A 25818-nucleotide genomic window follows, 5' to 3' on the forward strand; every position below is an offset into this window, starting at 1 on the left:
CACTGTATGATAAAAGCATTAACAATAAATCCGCAGGCTTGTGCGGACATCATTTCAAGACAGTTAACTGATTAGGTGCAACTTTCCTATCATGTTTAGCATTTTCTAATTTGTTTTGAAATCAAACTGACCTCACCTCAACACAAGACTAATAGACATAAAAATAACTTTTACATCAGCAACCCACTCTGACCACATTTGTTTTCCATCTACTGCCTGTGGCCGGAACAATATTTATATTTTGCTGCATAATTTTAACTCTTTTACTTAAGCAATACAAAAATAGCATTATATGTTTTTTTTCCTTTTTTATCGTTGTTTTCTGTTATCACTATTTTAAGCAGTAAGCATTGACAGCAAGAGGGACGTAGTAACCTTTAACACAGTAAAGGATGTGTATGAATACAAACAGTTGCAATGACACTAATAACCAAACAAAATCCTTGCACAGCTATGTTAATTAAGAATCTGTCACTGATATAGTTCAAATTACTCTTAGCAATTTGTTCAATTCTTTTATCAATAGCTGCCATTACATAATTTGGCAAAGTTTCCATCTGGTGCAACTAATAATCCAGGAGTAAACTATGCCAAAATAGTGCACGTTTTCAAGATGGGACTCCCTCCTCTCCAGTTCATAATTAATTTAATTTTGTATTATGTAAATATGGCATGAAACAGACCAAGACTAATTTTTAATTACTTTTGCTTTAAAAATCCTTCTTTTTAATCATTTAAGCATTTTTAATCACAATGTCAATTTCATGAATATCTCGATTTTAAATTACTGTAACATAAAACACGATTGATAGTGTCCTTATGCCGCAAAACTTAACTTCCTAGAAGGACGTCCCAACAGTGTTAATTTATTCTGTGGGTGAAACTGGACTTGTTTGGAGAGCCCCTTGCTTCTGGACCAATCTTTCTAAAACTAACATAAAGTATTTCAGAATCTCAATAAGGACTTAATATAATATGTACATGAAATTCCACCTCATTTTGGCTGGAATTCCAGTTAATGTAATGCTATTACTGTGCCAGCTGTAAGACCAGTGTTCAATTTCCACTGCTGTCTCTAAGGAGCTTGTAAGTATTCCCCATGATCGCATGTGTTTCCTCTAGGTGTTCCGGTTTCCTCCCACATTCCAAAAAAAAAGATGCAGGGGTTCGGGTCAGAGAACTGTGGGCATGCAATGTTATCACCAGAAGCATGACAACACTTGCACAATCCTTACTGATTCGACTTGATGCAAATGACTCATTTCACTGCATGTTTCAATATATATATATATATATATATATATGTGTGTGTGTGACAAATAATGCTAATTTTTAATCTATAATTAATCCATGTAAAAATTCCACCATAATCAGTTGAAACTTCTATCTCTGGGGGAAAAAAATCACTGTTTCTGTAACTATGATGTTAAGGTTGTGGAATTCTTACCCAACGCTACCGGCAACGCAATTTCAAAGGCTCTTGGCCTTTCTAGAAAAGAAGAACCAACACCCACCCAAGGAAACTAGGCCAAGCAACAAATAATGAATTTAGTAAAATAATGAATTAAAATTGCTCCCATATGTAAGAACAAAAGAATGGGTAGAGGACTATCAAACATTTTTCTCCATTAGCTAAAATAGTTCGTTAAATCTTATTAATTCTCAAATGAGGGTTTATTTTCATATCAACACCAACTGTGATCTCAACATTCAGGTTACCTATTTTTGTGTAGAAGTCATATCTAAACTTGCATTTAACCCTCAAATTCTACAAGCTGCTTCTAACCATTCCTGCTGACCACATTAAAAGTCATGTAAGGGTATTATGTTTGTAAGTCCAAGTCAGAAAGAAATAACACAACTTCTTTCTTTTAATAGTACTTTCAGAGCTCAAAAGTACAACAGTCATCTAAAAAATCAGTGTCCCAAATCTTTATGAATAAAGGAAGCTAAAGTAGTCAATCATTCTTAAATTTTTATTTTCAATTTATAGCTGAAATTTTGAACTCACAACTAATTTGGACTCTATCCCTTCAATTCTTTTCACCTTCAAATACATTAGATTAGATTAGATTCAACTTTATTGTCATTACGCCGAGTACAGATACAAACTCAAAGAAATGCAGTTAGCATCTAACCGGAAATGCAAAGAATAGGGTTATTTACAAAATAACTGCGAATAAAAAGTAAGTGCTACAGCACACAAATATAAAAGTACTGAGACAGTACAATGTGGGTGCAATACAGCTTAGCGCTGTGATGTGAGGTTCAGCAGGGTCACAGCCTCAGGGAAGAAGCTCTTCCTGTGCCTGCTGGTGCGGGAGCGGAGGCTCCTGTAGTGCCTACCGGATGGGAGGAGAGTAAAACGTCTATGGTTAGGGTGAGATGCATCCTTGATAATGCTTTTCGCTCTGCCCAGGCAGCATTTATGGTAGATGTTCTCAATAGTGGGCAATTGGGTGCTGATAATCCACTGGGCAGTTTTCACCACACGCTGGAGTGCTTTGCGGCCCGATACGGGACAATTGCCATACCACACTGAGATGCTGTTGGTGAGTATGCTCTCAATGGTACAGCGGTAAAAGTCCATCAGTATCCTGGGACAGAGGTGAGCTTTCTTGATGCTCCGCAGGAAATAAAGGCACTGTTGCGCCTTTTTAGTAGCAAATCTCAATAAGTAAACTTGAACAATTAAATATACCTACTATTCAAAAAGAAAAATAATTCCAGGACAAATATGATGTAATCTGATTGATTACTAATTGGAATTCAATTATACTTTGACCAAACAACTGATGTTCACACATTGACGCATAAATTTCTATATTTCCAGAGTAAACATTTTTTATTTGTTTGTTTATTTGTTTATTTACTTATTGGGTTACAGCATGGAACAGGCCCTTCCAGCCACTCCACCCAGCAATTCCCCAGGTTTAATCCAAGCCTAATTACAGGACAATTTACAATGACCTACTAATCTACCAACCGGTATGTCTTTGGACTGTGGGAGGAAACTGGAGCACCTGGAGGAAACCCACGCAAACATGGGGAGAACGTATAATCTCCTTACAGGCAGTAGTGGAAAATGAATCGGGGGTGGAAAATGAACCCGGGTCACTGGTACTGTAAAGCATTGTGCTAACCACTACGCTACTGTGCCAATCTTTGATGTTTAGTTATAAATGCTTTTGCAGTTAAGTTCACTGCCAAATAAATAAGGTGCTGTAGAAAGCTGAATACTGATTTCCATGTTGTGATATTTTTACATAGCTAATACTTTATAGGTTTTTCCATATCGCCTTTAAAAGCATTGCCATTAGCTTATCAATCACTTCAATTACACATGATGCTAAGAGAAAGAATTAATTAAATCCTACTTCCTCAGTTCATCCAATTATAATCCTCAACATCTATGTTGTAGTGGTGTCTTCATTTCTCACTGCTAACTCTGCAAAACCTGTTGTCCTGTAAGCAAAACTCTATCTTCCCACAGTTCTCACTTCTTGGTGGGACTGTCTGCCAGATTGGTTCATTGGTCTTCAGTGCTTAAAGAAATGCAACAGGGTGCTGCCAGGTCTTTGCACCCTGACGAAAAGACAATCTGTATTGAACTGTATTTACCACTGGGGAGAAAAAGGACTACATTACCCACAAACAAGAGAAAATCTGTAGATTCTGGAAATCGGAGCAACACATACTCATTGCTGGAGGAACTTGCCAATGACACAAAGCTGGGTGGCAGTGTGAAATGTGAGGAGGATGTTATGAGAATGCAGGGTGACTTGGACAGGCTGGGTGAGTGGGCAGTTGCATGGCAGATGCAGTTTAATGTGGATAAATGTGAGGTTATCCACTTTGGTAGTAAGAACAGGAAGGCAGATTATTATCTAAATGGAGTCAAGTTAGGAAGAAGGGAAGTACAACGAGATCTAGGTGTTGTTGTACATCAGTCACTGAAAGCAAGCATGCAAGTACAGCAGGCTGTGAAGAAAGCTAATGGCATGCTGGCCTTCATAACAAGGGGAATTGAGTACAAGAGCAAAGAGGTCCTTCTGCAGCTGTACAGGGCCCTGGTGAGACCACACCTGGAGTACTGTGTGCAGTTTTGGTCTCCAAATTTGAGGAAGGACATTCTTGCTATTGAGGGAGTGCAGCGTAGGTTCACAAGGTTAATTCCCGGGATGGTGGGACTGTCATATGTCTAAAGATGGAGCGACTGGGCTTGTTTACTCTGGAATTTAGAAGGCTGAGGGGGATCTTATTGAAACATATAAGATTATTAAGGGATTGGACATGCTGGAGGCAGGGAGCATGTTCCCGCTGATGGGTGAGTCCAGAACCAGAGGCTACAGTTTAAGAATAAGGGGTAGGCCACTTAGAATGGAGTTGAGGAAAAACTTTTTCACCCAGAGAGTGGCGGATATATGGAATTCTCTGCCCCAGAAGGCTGTGGAGGCCAAGTCTCTGGATGCTTTCAAGAAAGAGATGGATAGAGCTCTTAAAGATAGCGGAATCAAAGGTTATGGGGATAAGGCAAGAACTGGATACTGATTGTGGATGATCAGCCATGATCACAGTGAATGGCGGTGTTGGCTCTAAGGGCCGAATGGCCTACTCCTGCACCTATTGTCTATTGTCTACCCACATACACCTCGATCAAGCAAAGAGAAACTTTTTGGACAAGTTATATACAAGTGTCTGTGTTTATTACCAACAACTCCTGCCTCAATTCGACATCACAGCTGCAAGACAAAAGAGTAAAAATTGTCAGGTGAGTGTTTTTGTGTCGAGACTGAATGCACTTTTATAGTATATCAAATTGTCTGTGCACAAACAAAATGAATTATTGTTTCAAGAAAAAAATGAACATGTTATAAACATGGTAGGCTGGTCGATTAGAACTGACAACATTGCATGCTGCTGGTAACATTTAAATGCAGAAGTACTTAAAGGGCAGGTGCACATTTGTTGAGCAAATAGCAGCAATGTTTCTACATAATGATAGCTGATATCCTGATTCTGCACTGGAGGTTATAGTGAAGAAGCTGCACACAAGGAGGGAGATATTCTGTCTAGAAGGGATAAGATGAATAGGTTAGAAGGCATTGAAAGGAGTGTGCAAGGTGAGTGAGATTTCAGCGCTAACTGCCTTCCCTTGGATTGCTGCTGGAGACGGAATAGGAGAGTGGTCTATCCCTGTGTGGCTCGCTGTGGCAAGGCGGGTAGGCTCTCTGCCTTGTGTGGTGTCCCTCTCTTTTGATAAATGTCAGTGGTATCTCAGAATGGTATTGTGGTTCTGCGTTTATGCATTGGACTATTGTGTTTATGCTTTGTGGACATTCTCAGACTAATGGTTTTTATATTCTGCATTTTTTATCACCTGTCCTTTTCTGTTTTGTTGTGCAAGGGGAGGGTGTTTGAAGGTTGATGTTAACCATATAACCATTACAGCATGGAAACAGGTCATCTCAGCCGTTCTAGTCCGTGCCGAACTCTTACTCTCACCTAGTCCCACCGACCTGCACTCAGCCCATAAACCTCCATTCCTTTCCTGTCCATATAGTTGTCCAATTTAACTTTAAACGACAACATCGAACCTGCCTCAACCACTTCTGCTGGAAGCTCGTTCCACATAGCTACCACTCTCTGAGTAAAGAAGTTCCCCCACATGTTACCCCTAAACTTTTGCCCTTTAACTCTCAACTCATGTCCTCTTGTTTGAATCTCCCCCACTCTCAATGGAAAAAGCCTATCCACATCAACTCTATCGATTCCCCTCATAATTTTAAATACCTCTATCAAGTTCCCCCTCAACCTTTTACGTGCCAGAGAATAAAGACCCAACTTGTTCAACCTTTCTCTGTAACTCAGGTGATGAAACCCAGGTAACATTCTAGTAAATCTTCTCTGTACTCTCTCTATTTTGTTGACATCTTTCCTATAATTCTGTGACCAAAACTGTACACAATATTCCAAATCTGGCCTCACCAATGCCTTGTACAATTTCAATATTACATCCCAACTCCTACACTCAATTGTCTGATTTATAAAGGCCAGCATACCAAAAGCTTTCTTCACCACCCTATCCACATGAGATTTCACCTTCAGGGAACTATGCACCATTATTCCTAGATCCCTCTGTTCTACTGCATTCTTCAATGCCCTACCATTTACCATGTATGCCCTATTTTGATTAGTCCTACCAAAATGTAGCACCTCACATTTATCAGCATTAAACTCCATCTGCTATCTTTCAGCCCACTCTTCTAACTGACCTAAATCTCTCTGCAAGCTTTGAAAACCTACTTCATTATCCACAACTCCACCTATCTTAGTATCATCTGCATACTTACTCATCCAATTTACCACCCCATCATCCAGATCATTAATGACAAACAACATTGGACCCAGTACAGATCCCTGAGGCACACCATTAGTCACTGGCCTCCAATCTGGCAAACAGTTACCCACCACCACTCTCTGGCGTCTCCATCCAGCCACTGCTGAATCCATTTTACTATTTTAATATTAATACCTAACGATTGAACCTTCCTAACCAACCTTCCATGTGGGACCTTGTCAAAGGCCTTACTGAAGTCCATATAGATAACATCCACCGCTTTACCCTCGTCAGCTTTCCGAGTAACCTCTTCAAAAAATTCAATAAGATTTGTCAAACATGACCTTCCATGCACAAATGCATGTTGACTGTTCCTAATCAGTCCCTGTCTATTCAGATAATTATATATACAATCTCTAAGAATATTTTCCATTAATTTACCCACCACTGACGTCAAACTCACAGGCCGATAATTGCTAGGTTTACTCTTAGAACCCTTTTTAAATAATGGAACAACATGAACAATATGCCAATTCTTTGGTACCATCCCCGTTTCTAATGACATTTGAAATATTTCTGTCAGAGCCCCTGCTATTTCCACACTAACTTCCTCAAGGTCCTAGGGAATATCCTGTCAGGACCCAGAGACTTTATATTCCTTAAATGCTCTAGTACTTCCTCTTCTTTAATTATCATAGTTTCCATAACTTCCCTACCTGTTTCCCCTATCTTACACAATTCAATATCCTTCTCCTTAGTGAATACTGAAGAAAAGAAATTGTTCAGAATCTCCCCCATCTCTTTTGGCTCCTCACATAGCTGTCCACTCTGATTCTCTAAGGGACCAATTTTATCCCTCACTATCCTTTTGCTATTAATATAACGGTAGAAACCCTTGGGATTTATTTTCATTTTACTTGCCAAAGCAACCTCATATCTTCTTTTAGCTTTTCTAATTTCTTTCTTAAGATTCTTTTTACATTCTTTATATTCCACGAGCACCTCATTTACTCCATGCTGCTTACATTTATTGCAGATATCTCCCTTTTTCCGAACCAAGTTTCCAATATCCCTTTAAAACCATGGCTCTCTCAAACTTTTAACCTTTCCTTTCAACCTAACAGGAACACCAAGATTTTGTACTCTCAAAATTTCACCTTTAAATGACCTCCATTTCTCAGTTACAGCCTTTCCATAAAACAAATTGTCCCAATCCACTCCTCTTAAGTCCTTTCGCATCTCCTCAAAGTTACCCTTTCTCCAATCAAAAATCTCCACCCTGGGTCCAGCCCTATCCTTCTCCATAATTATATTGAAACTAATAGCATTGTGATCACTGGACCTGAAGTGCTCCCCAAAACAAACCTCCATCACCTGACCTATCTCATTCCCTAACAGGAGATCCAACACTGCCCCTTTTCTCATTGGAACCTCTATGTATTGCTGCAAAAAACTATCCTGCACACATTTTACAAACTTCAAACCATCCAGCCCTTTTACAGTATGGGCTTCCCAGTCTACATGTGGAAAATTAAAATCTCCCACAATCACAACTTTGTGCTTACTACAAATATCTGCTATCTCCTTACAAATTTGCTCCTCCAATTCTCGCTCCCCATTTGGTGGTCTATAATACACCCCCATAAGTGTTACTACACCTTTCCCATTCCTCAATTCCACCTGGAGGCTATCCAGACCTGTCCACCAGAGAAAGCAGGATCTCCCAGTGGGCACACATTTTAATTCCACGTCCCATTCCCATTCTGACATGTCTATCCACGGCCTTCTCTACTGTAAAGATGAAGCCACACTCAAGTTGTAGGAATGACACCTTATATTCTGTCTGGATAGCCTCCAACGTGATGGCATGAACACTGACTTCTCAAACTTCTGCTAATGCCCCACCTCCCCCTCGTACCCCATCCGTTATTTATTTATATACACACATTCTTTTTCTCTCTCTCCTTTTTCTCCCTCTGTCCCTCTCGCTATACCCCTTGCCCATCCTCTGGGTATTTTTCCCCCCTCCCCCTTTTCTTTCTCCCTAGGCCTCCTGTCCCAAGATCCTCTCATATCCCTTTTGCCAATCACCTGTCCAGCTCTTGGCTCCATCCTTCCCCCTCCTGTCTTCTCCTATCATTTTGGATCTCCCCCTCCCCCTCCCACTTTCAAATCTCTTACTAGCTCTTCTTTCAGTTAGTCCTGACGAAGGGTCTCGGCCCGAAACGTCGGCTGTACCTCTTCCTAGAACTGCTGCCTGGCCTGCTGCGTTCACCAGCAAATTTTTTGGGTGTTATTTTAAAAGATCCTTCATTTGGATAAAGATGCAACTATACCATGAACACTTTGCACTACAATGGACTTTCTATTTTGTTCTTGCTCTAATTATGTTCTTCCTTACATAATTCATTTTTAATTTATATTTTTCCTCTGAATGTTGAGTCTCTAGCGCTATGTGCCTGTGACGCTACTAAAAGCAAGTTTTTCAAAGCACCTGTGAATACGTGTGTTTGTGCCCTTGACAATAAACTCAACGTTGTTGACTTTTGCTGACTCTTAGATATTCCTACAGCCCAAGGTGCCTTTCTACTTTGTTTAACCACACACAATGGAGAGGAGATTATGGGCAACAGAGAATCAGTTGGAACCAGGAATTCCCTATAGTTACCTCTGCACCAAAGGACGAGAAGATTTGAGGATGACAGGTAACTATCACTGAGAGAGATCCAAAAGATGATAGAAAACATAGATAGAATGGACAGCTAGCATCTTCTTCCCAGGGCGGAAATGGCTAATACAAGAAGACATAATTATAATGGTGATTGGAGTAAAGTATAGTGGGATGTCAGAGGTAGTTTATTTTTTAACCTAGAGAGTGGAACACACTGCCAGAGATGTTAGTAGAAGCAGATACACCAGGGACATTTAAGAGATCATGAGATGGGCTCATGGATCAAAGAAAAATGAAGAGTTATATGGGAAAGAAGGGGTAGGCTGATTTTGGAGAACGATTAAAGGTCAGCACAACATTGTGGCCAAAGAGCCTGTACTCTGCCATATTGTTCAATGTCCTGAAGCACTAGGACAAGAGCCAAGGTATACTCCAACAAAGCCAAGAGCTGTGACTATGACAAGAGGGGCAATAGTTAAGGATGGCATATGCATAGGGCAATATCTTGCCTCTTCCAAGTTGTCACTGTTGAAATTTGCACCTCATTGGAAGGAAATAGGAATGTGGTGAATGGGCATAAAAGAAGCAGGAAATGTAGGTCTTCGTATGTCCTGAAAAGCTGCTCCAATCACGACGGTGCACTGCCCCCCACTGCCTCTGCTCCTCCTGCAGCTCTCTACCTTCATCACCATAGAGCTCTGCTTCAGCAAAACAGTTTTACACGAGACGGGTGTCCTAGAAACTCCTCTAACACTGATACATTACAGTATGACACATTAGGGCAGGGAGCAAGCAATCAGAATTCATGAATATACCGAGGAGCTAAAAGATAGAGTGAGCATGAGAAAAAGTGTGGAAGAGATGAAGTATGACTGCCATTGAATCTGGATAGATATAACAAGATTTTAAACCAACTTTCCTTTGTCACTGCCAAAGCATGCTGCCTGAGAAACCGATGGTGCTTGCGGAAACCAACCATCTGCTCTGTTACTTATTCCCTTTCTCCTGCCAGGCGTTGTGGTGCCGTTCTTTCACACAAAATAAAACATTAGTTCCAGTCTCTTTTTCCTTTTCGATTCCAATATCGGAATCTTCAATCAGTCCTTTAAAACAAGAGACAAACATGACAGAAGCCATCGCCTTACCTTACACCTGCATTCAGCACTCAGTGATTGGCACCACCCATAATCCAAGAGGGTGTTCCGTGTCAAAATGCAGTAGTGGCTACATGTAGGAACTTGGGCAGCTGAGTAAAATGAAACGGGAGACGTAGACAGAGAGAAGGCCTGCATTCTACCCAGATGAAGACATCCAGGACTGCCTATTGCCACATGTGTGCCTTGTGTTAGAGGGTTGTTGCCCTCTTGGCTAATTGCTTCAGAATTCCTTTGGATTCCTAAATCCTCCCCCTTGTTAATTAAAATAATCTTCTCACAATAATTGCATGGAAAGTCAAGTGCAGTATATTCAACAGTGTGGTCTGAATAGACCAAACGTATTGCTTTGCTGCTGAACATTTCATCAAGTATAACTGTAGTGACATAGAAACATAGAAACATATAAAATAGGTGCAGGAGTAGGCCATTCGGCCCTTTGAGTACGATCATGTCTGATCATCCAACTCAGAACCCTGTACCTGCCTTCTCTCCATACCCCTGATCCCTTTAGCCACAAGGGCTATATCTAACTCCCTCTTAAATATAGCCAATGAACTGGCCTCAACTGTTTCCTGTGGCAGAGAATTCCACAGATTCACCACTCTCTGTGTGAAGAAGTTTTTCCTCATCTCGGTCCTAAAAGGCTTCCCCTCTATCCTCAAACTGTGACCCCTCGTTCTGGACTTCCCCAACATTGGGAACAATCTTCCTGCATCTACCCTGTCCAATCCCTTTAGAATTTTACACGTTTCAATCAGATCCCCCCTCAATCTTCTAAATTCCAATGAGTATAAGCCTAGTCAATCCAGTCTTTCATCATATGAAAGTCCTGCCATCCTAGGAATCAATCTGGTGAACCTTCTTTGTACCCCCTCTATGGCAAGAATGTCTTTCCTCGGATTAGGGGATCAAAACTGCACACAATACTCCAGGTGTGGTCTCACCAAGGAGGTAGCACCTCCCTGCTCCTGTACTCGAATCCTCTTGCTATGAATGCCAGCATACCATTTGCCTTTTTCACCGTCTGCTGTACCTGCATGCCCACTCTCAATGACTGGTGTACAATGACACCCAGGTCTCGTTGCACCTCCCCTTTTCCTAATCAGCCACCATTCAGATAATAACCTTGATACACTATAACAGAGCTGTGCAAAAGTCTTAGGTACATAGATAGAGCGAGGCTGCCTAAGACTTTTACACTGTACTGTATATTGGTTTAAATAGGAAGGTGGTTGGGAAACAGAAATCAGAGTACTCAGCTCTGTATTAGCTCAGCAGTATTTAGTGTTATTTGGTAACTGAAAAGACAATACACGTGCTAGAAAGTTTGTGAACCCTATAATGTTCTCTTTTTCGGCATAAATATGACATAAAATGTGATCAGATCATTACATGTCCTAAAACTAGATAAAGAGAACCCAATTAAATAAATAACACAAAAACATTATACTCGTTCATTTCTTTATTGAGAAAAATGATCCAATATTACACATATTTGTTGGAAAAAAGTATGTGAACCTCTAGGATTATCAGTTCATTTAAAGGGGAAATTAGAGTCAGGTATTTCAATCAATAGGATGACAATCAGCTGTGAGTGTGGGAGGCCTTGCCTAATTTAAAGAAGATAAACCTGGGTCTTCACTATCAAAGTCTGATCTTCAATGCACAGGTTTCCCCTGCACAGGAAGTGTGCCGTGCCTTGATCAAAGGAGATTTCTGAGGACCTCAGAAAAAAAAAGTCGATGCTCAGCAGGCTGGAAAAGGATGCAAAACCATTCCTAAAGAGTTTGGGCTCCACCAGTCCATAATCAGGCAGATGGTGTACAAATGGAGGAAATTCAACTCTGTTGTTACTCTCCTCAGGAGTAGTTGACCGACAAAAATCACTCTGAGAGCAAGGTGTGTAATATTCCACGAGGTCACAAAGAACCCCAGGGTAACATCCAAGGAGCTAAAGGCCTCTCTTGCATCACTTTTCATGAGTCTACCATCAGGCAAGCACTGAACAATGTGCATGGCAGGATTGCAAGGAGAAGGCCACTTCTCTCCAACAAGAACATTGCTGCCCATCTAGAGTTTGCTAAAGACTACATGGATAAGCAAGAAGGCTATTGGAAGAATGTTCTGTGGACATATGAATCCAGAATAGAACTTTTTGGCTTAAAAGAGAAGCGTTTTGTTTGGCGAAAAGCAAACACTGCATTACAGTGTAAGAACCTCATCCCATCTGTGAAACCTGGTGGTGGCAGCGTCATGGTTTGGGCCTGCTTTGCTGCCTTGGGACCAGGACAGCATGCCATCATTGATTGAACTAGGAACTCTAAATTGTACCAGCAACTTCTACAGGACAAAGTCACGGTATCCATCATGAACTGAAACTCAAGAGGAAGTGGGTCATGCAGCAAGACGACAGCCCTAAACACTCGTCATTCTACCAAAGAATGGTTAAAGCAGAAGAAGTTTCACGTTTTTGAATGGCCAGGTCAAAATCCTGACTTTAATCTTATAGAAATGTTGTGGAAGGACCTGAAGCAAGCAGTTCATGCAAGGAAGCCCACCAACATCCTAGAGTTGACACAGCTTTGTAAGAATGGCCTAAAATTCCTCCCAGCCAATGTGCAAGACTGACCAACATTTATCAGAAACATTTGGTTGAAGTTATTGCTGTACAAGGGGGTCACACCAGTTACTGAAAGCAAAGGTTCACATACTACTTCCAACAAATACATGTGTAGGGTTCTCAGTAATATTAACTGTAATGTTAACTGTTAACTGCTAATTATAAAATGGCTTCTCTGAAGTGTAATAATGAAATGGCTTCTTTGTAATATTAACTATGAGGTAACATTCTCTGTAGCTGAAATGTTTGGGTTATAGTTATAGATAACGGAGGAACTAACCAATGGAAGCTATGTTATTCTATCTGTATGTGCTGGAACCTGGGACAGTGCGCGGGCTTTTCGGGAGGAGAAGCGAAGAGGAAGGACATGCTGGACGCACTCTGGTCGACCACCGTGGTTGATCCCAGGCGGCAGGTCAAGGAGGTCAGAGGAGATCGAATGGTGGAAAGAAGACCCCGTCAATTGAGCTCCAACGGTTGTGCACAAAGTGGTTGAACTCTGATAAGTTTGGTGCCTTTTACTTTCCTTTTATATTGTATCTATTAATTACATAGTTCCAGTAAGATTTATAAAGTGTAATCTGTAAGTCGTACATTGTGTGCTATCTGATATTTGATGTGTGAGTTTGTACCAGGGTGCATTACACAGCAAATATGCAAACGTGAGACATGGTTTGGCGGGTGGACGGGGATTCCCCTAGATAAACATGAGCCGATAGCCCTGAGCATTACACATGTATTATTGGATTATTTTTCTCAATAAATAAATGAACAAGTACAATCTTTTTGTGTTATTTATTGTGTTCTCTTTACCTAATTTTAGGACTTAGGTGAAGATCTGATCACATTCTAGGTCAGGTCATATTTATGCAGAAAGAGAAAATTCTAAATGTTTCAAACTTTCTAGCGCCTCTGTTTACAGTACTGTGCAAAAGTCCTAGGCACCTATATGTAGCTAGGGTGCCTAAGACTTTTGCACAGCCCTGTAGACTATGCTTTTCTTGACATCAGCCATGCTCACTAATCCTTACATCTTCCTGACGATGCATTGACCCAAGTCCAAGTCAATGTCCCTTCCAAAGGCAAAATTCTAAGTTATACAGCAAATTATAAGGAATCTTGGCATTAGCACAGAACTAGACTGGACAGTACTTCAGAGCTGTTATGCCAGCAATTGCTTGTCTCAGATGCCTTGCTACTACTCTGCTCTCTTGAACTCAGCATTCTGTATTCGTACCAAGATTCCTAAAAGGAATCATGAGATAGGCGGCCAGAAAATTGATTCTATTCCCAAACAGCTTATTGTCTGTATAAAGCAAACCATTATATGGTGCCATATGAAAGGATCTTTGGCCTCTTCCACAAGGGTATTGGAAGCACAGTCTTTGAACAGTTCGAGGGCAGAGCAAGACACATGGTTAATGAGCAAGGGGGCTAAAGGTTATTGTGGGTAGAAAGGAATGTGCAGTTGAGGTTATAATCAAATTTTATTAATTAGTGTGGCTGATGAATTGAGGATGTGACCTTTCAGGCACACAAGGATTTGCCTCTTAATAAAAAGGCCTTCATTTAGGGATGGTTTATTTGAATAAGCCCTTTGTTTCTTGTGGGTGACTGCCTTGGGCTCTTACAATGCCTGCACTTTCTGGCAGGTTATCACCACTGGTCATAAAATAAATACAGCTACTTTGAATATTGTCATGCTTGTTTTGGGACCAGAAGAGTACTTTAATCACGATGGCACAGAAGGCTACAGGCCAAATGGAGGAAAATGGGATTGGTTGAGTATTCAATGGTCACTATGGACATAATGGTCTAAAAAGCCCAGTTCTGTGCTTCATGAATCAATGAAGAAATATACAAAGGAAAAACGACAATTCCAGTCTCTAGTCCCAAGCTACTATATTTTGGCGACAATATTTATAAATATTCCTTATTCATTTTCAGATTTTCCATTTTGCTTTACCATATACAAGAAAAGTTCAATCAGCATCATCAGCATTTTTTGCACCTCATCCATGGTGAATATTTAGGAAAATGAGGGAAGGAAAGCAGTTTATTCAGCTCCTTAAATCTACTACATCTAAATAGCTGTAATGAATATTTTAAACTAAGTCACATTTTAAATACCATATATATTCAAATGTAACACCAGCATTGACATTTTGTAAAAATAAGGAATATCAACTTAACTCAGCTGTAACCATTCTCTTTCTAGATTTCTTTGCCAAATTTATGTACAGATTCTTCTTAATGTCCTCTTTTTCTTAAAAAAAAAGTCCAAAACTGAAATAAAAAGCTACTCGAGGAACTGGATAATAAAGTAAAACTGGAATAAGAATGAACAATGTAAGAACAATGGAGTAGAAGAAGACATTTTTTCAAAAGGTTTTAAATCAGTAGCAATAATATCACACCCAGTCAAGGATAAGAATGAAGAAGAACTTGTTTAAAGGCCAACAATCCATTACTATCACTGGGATGGTTGGAAAATCTACTAGTCTTTTCCATGAGCAAAGTAGCACTCTGGGCTATTAAACATTCCAGAGAAGATACTGATATTGGTTTATTATTGTCACCTGTACCCAAGATTCAGTGAAAAGCTTATCCTGCATATTGTTTATACGGATCAAGTCATTATACAGTGCATGAATTAATCAGGTCCCCACTTATGCCAAGCAAACACCAGAGCTGTTCTTTCTGCTCCAGGCAGAACTATGGCAGCTGAGCTTGGAAGGGAAACTAGATGGTAATTGTTGTGTATTTAATATTTCAGTAGTATTTGAGTAATATTGCAAACATATTGTTTGATTTAGCATTCTTGTTCATTTAAAAATTCATTATGGCTTACATGCAAAAATAAGTGAATTGTGTATGTCATGATGCTACCACTTGATACATATGCGCCTTGCTTAAAATAAAGAACAAACTCAAGACTCTCATCTCTTGGTTCCTTGTTTTGTTTTCAATTAATTTTAACGTTTTCGAGTTACAAAACATAACAGTAGTTTAAAACGAACCTGAGATGACTTGTGGAAGCTCAGAGAGAAGTTTGAATTTAAAAGCACAGCACTGAATGCTTCGGAAGGGAAGGCACAATCGGGGAAAAAGGCAGAAAGCGGAAGAATTCACGGGTTCATAAACAGGGAGTGCTGGGTGATAACAATCATTAAAAAAAAAGAACAAAAATGGCTGGCACATCGGAAAGATTGATGCGTTCCATTACACAACAGATGACTGGAGTTTGTATACTGAGCGAATGGAGCAGTATTTTAAAGCAAATGGAATAGCCAATGAGAAATGAATACCAGTTTTGCTGAGTGCACTGGATTTAAAGGTACAGGTTTCCCCCGCTATCCAAAGGTAGAGAGTTCCTATGAAACCATTCGTAAGCCGAAATGGCGTAAAGCGAAGAAGCAGTTACCATTAATTTATATGGGAAAACTTTTTGAGCGTTCCCAGACCCAAAAAGTAACCAACCAAATCATACCAAATTGCACATAAAACCTGAAATAACACTAACGTAGTAAAAGCAGGAATGATATGATAAATACACAGCCTATATAAAGTAGAAATAATGTATGTACAGTGTAGTTTCACTTAACAGAATCGGGAAGTTTGAGCCAAAATTGATTTGTTGAAAAAAAAATCGGCACATACACGCATGCGCACGTCATGCACTTGCAAGTAGATATACATCATGCATGCACACGTACACACATCACGCATGCGCACACACCTGCCTGCGCAAGGCTTCATGGTCATGGTAGTCTTTCTCGGGGTAAACACAAGTTTAAAGTGAGCGTCCTTTTTCATAAAAGTGAAAATCCTTTTTCAGTTAACGAAAACAGGCACTAATGTAGGTCGTTCGTAAAAGCGAAACGTTGTAAAGAGAACGTTCGGAAAGCGGGGGACACCTGTATACAGCTTGCTTCAGAGTTTGACTGCTCCAACCAAACCAGCAGAAATTAGCTTTGCTGATATCATGAAAGTAATGCAGGAATATTTCGAATGGAAACCATTGTTGATTGGAGAACACGTTAGATTTCAGAAGCAGAATCAAAAGGAAGGGGATTACATTTCAGTGTCATGTGGCTGAACTTCAGAAATTGTCTGAGCATTGTCAATTGGGTATTATGCTTAACAATGCACTGAGAGATCATTTAGTTTGTGGAACTTTACAAAAAAAAACATTCAAAAAATGCTCCTAACTGAAGTACAACTTGCATTTAAAGGAGCAGTTGAAATAGCAGTGTCAATGAAATCAGAAGACAGAGATGCAATTGAGTTACAGTCCGAAATGAAAGTAAGCATAATCAAAATTTTAATGGCTAAGCAGAAACCAGCCTACTCAAACAAATTTTGTTATCATTGTGGTAGAGGCTCACATACACAAGACCAATGCAGGTTTATAGTTGAAACTTGCAGAAAATGCAACAACGTAGGTCATGAACAAAGGGCATGTCAGGCAGACAAAAATAAATGTACTGCACTGGGAAGATAAAAAGATAAAATGTCAAGTGGCAGTTTCAAAAAGAGCATTAATCTGCATGCTGTTGATGAAATATCTGATAATGATGACAGTGGCATAAGAATGGGTATCCTTGAGATTTACCATATGAAAACTAACAAAGGACAAGCAAACAACAGGAATTCTGCAGATGCTGGAAATTCAAGCAACATACATCAAAGTTGCTGGTGAACGCAGCAGGCCAGGCAGCATCTATAGGAAGAGGCGCAGTCGACGTTTCAGGCCGAGACCCTTCGTCAGGACTAACTGAAGGAAGAGTGAGTAAGGGATTTGAAAGCTGGAGGGGGAGGGGGAGATGCAAAATGATAGAAGACAGGAGGGGGAGGGATGGAGCCGACAGCTGGACAGGTGATAGGCAAAAGGGATACGAGAGGATCATGGGACAGGAGGTCCGGGAAGAAAGACGGGGTGGGGGGTGACCCAGAGGATGGGCAAGAGGTATATTCAGAGGGACAGAGGGAGAAAAAGGAGAGTGAGAGAAAGAATGTGTGCATTAAAAAGAGTAACAGATGGGGTACGAGGGGGAGGTGGGGCCTAGCGGAAGTTAGAGAAGTCGATGTTCATGCCATCAGGTTGGAGGCTACCCAGACGGAATATAAGGTGTTGTTCCTCCAACCTGAGTGTGGCTTCATCTTTACAGTAGAGGAGGCCGTGGATAAGCAATATAGCTTACATCAGAAGTGAACAGCAAATTAATTAAAATGGAATTGGACACTGGCTCAGCTGTTTCTGTCATTTACAAAATGAGCTTGAATGGCATTTCATAAGTGCATGCTTCGGTTAAAGAGAAAACTAAGACCAGCATCTCTCATCCCCTTGTTTTACTTTCAATTAGCTTTTATTTTTTTGGAATTATAAAACATACCAGTAATTGTAGTGCTCTGACTTCTGCCCCGGTATTACCAATCAGGATAGCTTTAGTCAAAATAAGTCTACCATTCAGTCATTCAACTATCGAGGCAACTGAAATTAAATTGATTACATGCTTGTGCAAACAAGTGCTTCAAGATTCAAGATATCAAAGCTGAAGTGATAATGACATAAAAATCAAAATAATAAATTCAAATTTATATCAACAACTTAGATAATCATTCAACAGAAGAATGCAGGGATAAGCATCTACTCTTACTTCCAGGCAATGGACTAATACAAATACGAATTGAAATTTCTAATTCCTGACAATCAAAGGCAATGCACATCAATAGAAACTGAGACTTACCTGCAATGCTTCACAGGCAGATTCTACCGTAAGTGTGCTGCTGATATAATCCACGCACAGCTGAAAAATAAACCTATGGTTAACAGACAAAACATTTGAAGTAAGTGATTTTACAACAGTAAAGTTTCAGCAGCGGAATGTTTTGTTGGATGGGAGAATCATATACATAAAAGAAGAGTTGCTGAAAGAAGTTTCTGTGTGTGAAATCATGCCTCACAAATTCAAATGAGTTTTTTGAAAAGCTGACCAACAAGGTGATGAGTAGATATTGTCCACATGGATTTAACAAGGCCTTTGACAAGGCTATGATAGTCTTGTTTGGAAGGTTAGATCACATAGCATAACGTGAGATTACATAAATCACATGTCGGTCCACAGCCTCCTCTTGTGCCAAGATGAGGCCACACTCAAGGTGGAGGCACAACAACTTATATTCTATGTGGGTAGCCTCCAACCTGACAGCATGAACATTGATTTCTCCTTCCAGTAAATTTTTTTCCCCTGTCCCCCCCCCCTTCTTTTATTCGCCACTCTGGCCCCTTGCGTCTTCTCACCTGCCTATTACCTCCCCCTGGGTCACCTACTTCCCTTTCTCCAATAGTCTACTCTCCTCTCCTATCAGATTCCTTCTTCTCCAGCCCTTCATCTTTCCCACCCACCTGGCAATAACTATCACTTTTTAGCTAGCCACCTTCCCCTCCCTCCACCTTTTTTATTCTGGAGTCTTCCCCCTTCCTTTTCAGTCCTCAGGAAGCATCCCAGCCCAAACATCGTCTGTTTATTCATTTCCATAGATGCTGCCTGACCTCCAGAGTTCCTCCAGCATTTTGTGTGCGTTGCTTTGGGTTTCCAGCATCTGCAGAATTTCTTGTGTTTAAGATTACACAGTGTCCAGGATGAGCTAAGCCAAAAGGATATAAAGTTTACTTGGTGGAAGCAGTCATGGGGTGGTAGTAGAGTGCTGCTATTTGGATTGAACGCTTTTGACCTGTAGTGTATCACAGGATTGGTGTTGGGTCCCCTGTTGTTTGTCATATATATTAATAATCTGGATAAGAATCTAAATGTCATGGTTGGTAAGTTTCTGGAAGATCCCTGAAAGTGGCGACACAGGTAGAAAATGCTGAAGGAGACATTTACTACACTGCCCTTCATTGGTCAAGGCACTGAGTACAAGAGTTGGGACCATAAGACCGTAAGGTATAGGAGCAGAATTAGGCCAGTTGGTCCATTGAGTCTGCTCCACCATCATGGCTGATTCAAAGTTCCTCTCAGTCCTTCTCCCCATATCCTTTCACGTCCTGACCAATCAAGAACTATCAAGCTCTGCCTTAAATATACATTAATACTTGGCCTCCACAGCTGTCTGTGGCAAAGTATTCCACATATTCACCACTCTCTGGCTAAAGAAATCCCTCCTGATCTCCGTACTAAAAGGATGCCCCTCTATTCTGAGGTGTGCCCTTTGGTCTTTGACTCTCTCCACATCCACTCCATCGAGGCCTTTCATCATTTGATATGTTTCAATGAGGCCACTTCTCATTCTTCTGAATTTTAGTGAATACAGGTCCAGAGCCATCAAACACTCTTCACATGACAAGCCATTCAATCCTGGAATCATTTTCGTAAACCTCCTTTGACCCCTCTCCTGTTTCAGCACATCCTTTCTAAGGGGCCCAAACCTGCTCACAATACTCCCAGTGAGGCCTCACCAGTGCTTTATAAATATTACAGTCCTTGCTTTTATATTCTAGTCCTCTTGAAATAAATGCTAACATTGCATTTGCCTTCCTCACGAAAGATTCAACCTGCAAATTAACCTTTAGAGAATCCTGCACAAGGACTCCCAAGTCCCTTTCCACCTCATTTTTTCATATTTAGTCGCCATTTAGAAAATAGTCAACCTTATTATTTCTTCTACCAAAGTGCATGACCATTCACTTCCCAACACTGTATCCCATCTGCATTTTCTTTGTCCATTCTCGTAATCTGTTTATGTCCTTCTGTTGCCTCTCTATTCCTCAAAACTACCTGCCCCTCCACCTATCTTCATATTGTCTGTAAACTTTGCAACCAAGCCATCAATTCCATCATCCAAATCATTGGCATATAATGTAAGAAGAACTGGTACCAACACAGATCCCTTTGGAGCACCACTAACCTCCGGCAGACAACCAGAAGAGGCTCCCTTTATTCCCACTCTTTGCCTCCTGCCAATCAGCCACAGCTTTATCCATGCTAGAATATTTCCTGTATAACCATGGGTTCATAGTTTGTTAAGCAGCCTCATGTGTGGTACCTTGTCAAAGGCTTTCTGAAAATCCAAGCACATTAACCAATTCTCCTTTGGCTATCCTGCTTGTTATTTCTTCAAAGAATTTCAACAGATTTTTCAGGTAAGAGTTTTCCTCGAGGAATTTTAAACTGCTTATTTTAAACTGTGCCTCCAAGTACTCTGAGACCTCATCCTTAATAATTGACTCTAACATCTTCCCAACTTCTGAGGTTAGGCTAATTGGTCTATAGTTTCCTTTCTTCTGCCTCTCTCCTTCTTCTGTCTCTCTCCTTTCTTGAAGAGTGGAGTGACATTTTCAATTTTCCAGCATTCCAGAACCATTCCAGAATCTAATGATTCTTGAAAGATCATTACTAATGCCTCTATGATCTCTTCAGCCACCTCTTTCAGAACCCTGGGGTGTACACCTTCTGCTCCAGGTGACTTATTTATCTTCAAACCTTTCAGTTTCCCAAGAATCTTCTGTCTAGTTAGGGTAACTTTACACACTTCATGCCCTCTCACACCTGGAACTTCCACCGTACTGCTAGTGTCTTCCGTAGTGAAGACCTATGTAAAGTACTTATTCAGTTCGTCTGCCATTTCCTTATCCCCCATTACGACATTTCTAGCATTGCTTTCCAGCAGTCTGATATCCACACTCAGCTCACTTTTATACTTCATGTACCCGAAGAAATTTGGTATCGTAAGTATCTGAAGAAAATTTTGGTATGGACGTCATGCTACAGGTGTAAAGGACTTTGGAGTATTGTGTGCAGCTCTGGTCACCATGTTACAGGAAGGAAGTGATTAAGCCAGAGTGGCTTCAGAAAAAATTCTCATGGATGTTGCTAGGATTGGATAGGCTGTGACTGTTTTCCATGGAGTGAAGGGGGCTGAGGAGTGACCTTATGGAGGTGTATAACATCGTGAGAGGCATAGGTAGGGTGAATGATCAGTCTTTTTCCCAGGTTAGTGGAGTATAAAACTAGAGCATACAAGCTTAAGATGAGAGGGTAAAATTTCAAAAGGGATCTGAGGGGCAAGTTTTATTCCCCACACAGGGAGCAGTGGGTAGGTGGAACAAAGGAAGTGGTAGAGGCAGAAAAAGACATTTTATTCAGACTCATGGATAGGAAAGGTTTGGAGGGATTCGAGCTAAATGTAGGCAAATGGGATTAGCTCAGGTAGGCAGCTTGGTCAGCAAAGATACATCAGGCCAAAAGACTGGTCGCCACGGTATCTCTCTCCCTGCTCCAATCTTATTCCAGGCTTTGGTATTTTACACAGTGGCCCATACAATTCTAACGAGTTCAACAACTTCTAACCAAGGTAACAAGAACCTTAATGAGTGGCATTGATCGTGTGGATAGTCAGAGGCTTTTTCCCCAGGGCTGAAATGGTTGCCACAAAAGGACACAGGCTTAAGGTGCTGGGAAGTAGGTACAGAGGAGTTGTCAGGGGTAAGTTTTTTTACGCAGAGAGTGGCGAGTGCGTGGAATGGGCTGCCCACAACGGTGATGGAGACGGATACGACAGGGTCTTTTAAGAGACTTCTGGATAGGTACATGGAGCTTAGAAAAATAGAGGGCTATGGGTAAGCCTAGTAATTTCTAAGGTAAGGGACATGTTCGGCACAACTTTGTGGGCCGAAGGGCTGGTATTGTGCTGTAGGTATTCTATATTTCTAAGTAATATATTACAGATATAGAGGGTGGTTAAAAGCTGGAATGCACTGCCTGTGTGGGTGGTGGGGGCAGTTTCTTTCAACATTTAATAAGTATTTATTTGAGTAGTTGAATTGCCAAGGCATTGAAGGCTCTGGATCAAGTGCTGGTCAATATCGATATGTTCTTAATTATCTACATGGACGTAGTGAGCTCAAGGGCTTTGATACTGATAAATATTTTAATACTATTACCTATTTAACAAAAATAATCTTGTAAAAGCTTATAACAGGCCCTTTGGCCTAATGCATTTGTGCCAACTAAGCTGTCCACCTGAGCTGGTCCCATTTGCCTGTATTCGGCCTGAATCCCTCTAAACCTTTCCTATAACTCTATCACTAAATAAATGTCAGATGTCTTTAAAAAAAAGCAGCAAAAAGCAATAATGCACAAAAAAATCTTAGGACTGACTAACACTGATCTCTAATAGTGATAACTGATTCAGTAACACTCTGTTCTCAGGGTGGTATCTCTGTAAATCTAGCTAAACAACTGCATCACTTCATCATATAAGTTGCAGAGAAACTAAAGGTAGAGGACTAACAAGTGTTTGGACGGGCTGTAGAATTTAGTAACTTCATTTTACTCCAACTGTTAATTTCAACTGACAAGCTTTCTCAATAGATATTTGCGTACAATCTCTACATATTAAATGTCATTTTACATCACAATTTGAATGAGTAAACATTCCAGATACACACCTAGAGAGCTGCTTTCAATTATCAAATGCTTTGCAGGAGAATTTTCTTTGGCACAGTTCAGCTATCTACCACAGCATACATAAGATCACTGATAGAATGCATATATCAGATATATCTTTGGTATGTCTGGTAAATACATTTCATCAGGGATCATTGGAGGAAGTTGCCACATGATTAGTTTGTGCTTGCATCAAGATATGCAACTCTAATCTGCAACCCACCTACCCGATCATAAATGAAAATCAAATAAAAATTGTTGACGTTGGAAATCTGAAATAAAAATAGCAAAATGATACAAGCACTTTAACTTCCATTCCCACTCCCACTCGGTGACCTCCGGCAAAAAGACCCAGATTCAGTTTCAAATTTACTTATTACATGTACATCAAAACATAAAGTGAAGTGTGTTGCTTGCAATAACAACCAAAACATCCAAGGATGTACTGGGTACTATGCCAACATAGCATACCAACAGCTGAACAACAAAACATGAAAACAACAATAACAGAACAAAGCAAGCCTCTTTCCCACCTCTTCATACACACAGACAGACCTTCAAGCCCAGGGCAGGCCGCCTCTGCGTCTCCAGTCCTTCAGTCCTTGCCCTGCACTCTCAGATTCACAGACAATGGGCCTTCAACCTCCAGTCCCTAAGCCGGACTCACTAACTCAACATTAAGGCCTCTACCTCCAGATTTGCCGACTTCGGTCTTTGGCATTTTGAGCTCTATACTTTGACTTCTGGGTCTGTCCTCTGGACTTCACCCATTTCTGAGGATTGACCCCATGACTTGCCAATCAAGGGTTTGACCCATCACAAGCAAGAATAATAACGCCTCATCTCGGCACATGACAACCTTTCAGTCTCGTTATCAAATTCTCCAGCGCCAGGCAATTTGTTTTCTCAATCTGTACCAGAACTCCCCATTTCTTTTGTTACCTGTGATAATGACTCAGTTTTACTCCTTTAGGTCAGTCTGACCTGTTGGGCATATCCACAGCCCAACACATAACCCAGATAAAGAAGCATAATCACTGTTGAAGTGTCCCCAGTAACCTATCTGAACAGACAAGACATTCCTATGGCAATCCCTACCTTACCTATTCCCTAAGTCCCATCCATTCCTCCCACCAACTACTCTACAAGTTAAAATAAACTATTCTGCTCTTTCTTTTAAACACTGAGCTGGACAGATAGAAAAGGCTGTATGTCGGGACCGGAGGCAAAGGTCAAGGTGGTTCTGTTCGCTGCTCCACAACACTTACTCCGCTCTCCGTGACACTGCGGCTATGGCAGTGGCCTGCTCCGGGTTTCGGTCTGCAAGCTCTGCTTTGTTCTGCTGTTTGATGAACTGTGGCTGAGGCTCTGGGCTTCGTGTCTATGGACTCTCTTTAGTTCTGAATGTTGTTGCTTGCTTTTATTGTTTGGCATGATTTGTGGTTATTTTGCCCTCTCTCTCTCTCTCTCTCTCTCTGTGCATTGGATGTTTGTTAACCTTTTTTAATAGGTTCTTTTAGGTTTCTCGTTTTCCAGCTGCCTGTAAGAAGATGAATCTCAAGGTAGTATAATTTATACACACTTTGATAATAAATGTTCTTTGAACTTTCAACTTTCTTCTAGTGAAGCTTTAACTGTGTTTCTCTTTCCACAGATGCTGTCCGGCCAGTTGAGCACATCCAGCAATTTTTTTATTCCACAGATGCTGATGCTACCCAGTTTGAAAGCATATGGTGCATTCATATTTCCAAAGCTACAGACCCAATGCTGGTAAATGGGATTAGTATAGTTAGATCATCATGGCTGGCATGAACATGGTAAACCAAAGAGCCAATTTCTGTGCTGTAGGACTCTATGATTTAATTGTAGGTACATCTGAAACAGGTTATTTCCACTAACAATTAAAGAAACAAACAGCAACACCATGGCCAAACACCATTATCAGTTTGTTGTAATTTTCAGCCAAGGATACACTGATTAGTCTGATTAGTCACTGGTCTGCAAATCTACAGGAAAGAGTCAATTAAAAATAAGGCAACCTAAGGCACATCCAAAATAAAACCATAAAGCTTCTTTTAAGATTTGCAAACACGAGGAAATCTGCAGATGCTGAAAGTTCAAGCAACACACACAAAATGCTGGTGGAGCACAGCAGGCCAGACAGCATCCATAGGAAGAAGCACAGTCGACGTTTCGGGCCGAGACCCTTCGTCAGGATTTGCTTTGGCTATTGCATCTTACCAATGCTCACAGGAGTTTTCTAACGTTTAACAGGCAGGTGAGTACCATATCTGTTCCCATTTCAGACCTGCATCTCACAAATGAATTTACTGAACTATAAATGAACCAGCCTGGAGAATTAAGGCAAGTTATGGAGGTCACATTCAGCAAGGTGGAAGGCCAACAGAAGAGAGGAAGGCAGCCAATCAGATGGATGGACACAATAAAGACAGCCATGAATGCAACACTATCTACACTGAGCTGCCTTTGTAAGGATCAAAACTCATTGAGGGCAACTATCCATAGGGTCGCCATGAGTCAATGATGACCTGAAGGCACGAAACAACAACATGGGGGAC

General features: G+C 40.8%; 1 protein-coding gene across 10 annotated transcripts in view; it reads right to left on the reverse strand.

Annotated features, from left to right (window-relative positions):
* LOC134354946 (BTB/POZ domain-containing protein 19-like) overlaps positions 1 to 25818 on the reverse strand; it is a 230778-nt gene that overhangs the window by 133340 nt on the left and 71620 nt on the right. For 9 of the 10 annotated variants that reach the window (XM_063064475.1, XM_063064465.1, XM_063064468.1 and 6 more), the window contains exon 4: positions 18539 to 18598. The exons of the other annotated variant lie outside the window; for it this stretch is intronic. In XM_063064475.1, coding sequence (XP_062920545.1) covers positions 18539 to 18598 — 60 coding nt within the window. The remainder of the gene's footprint in view (positions 1 to 18538; positions 18599 to 25818) is intronic. 10 annotated transcript variants of the gene reach the window in all.

This window comes from Mobula hypostoma, chromosome 12 (assembly GCF_963921235.1).
Source record: "Mobula hypostoma chromosome 12, sMobHyp1.1, whole genome shotgun sequence".
In the NCBI taxonomy this organism is placed as follows: Eukaryota; Metazoa; Chordata; class Chondrichthyes; order Myliobatiformes; family Myliobatidae; genus Mobula; species Mobula hypostoma.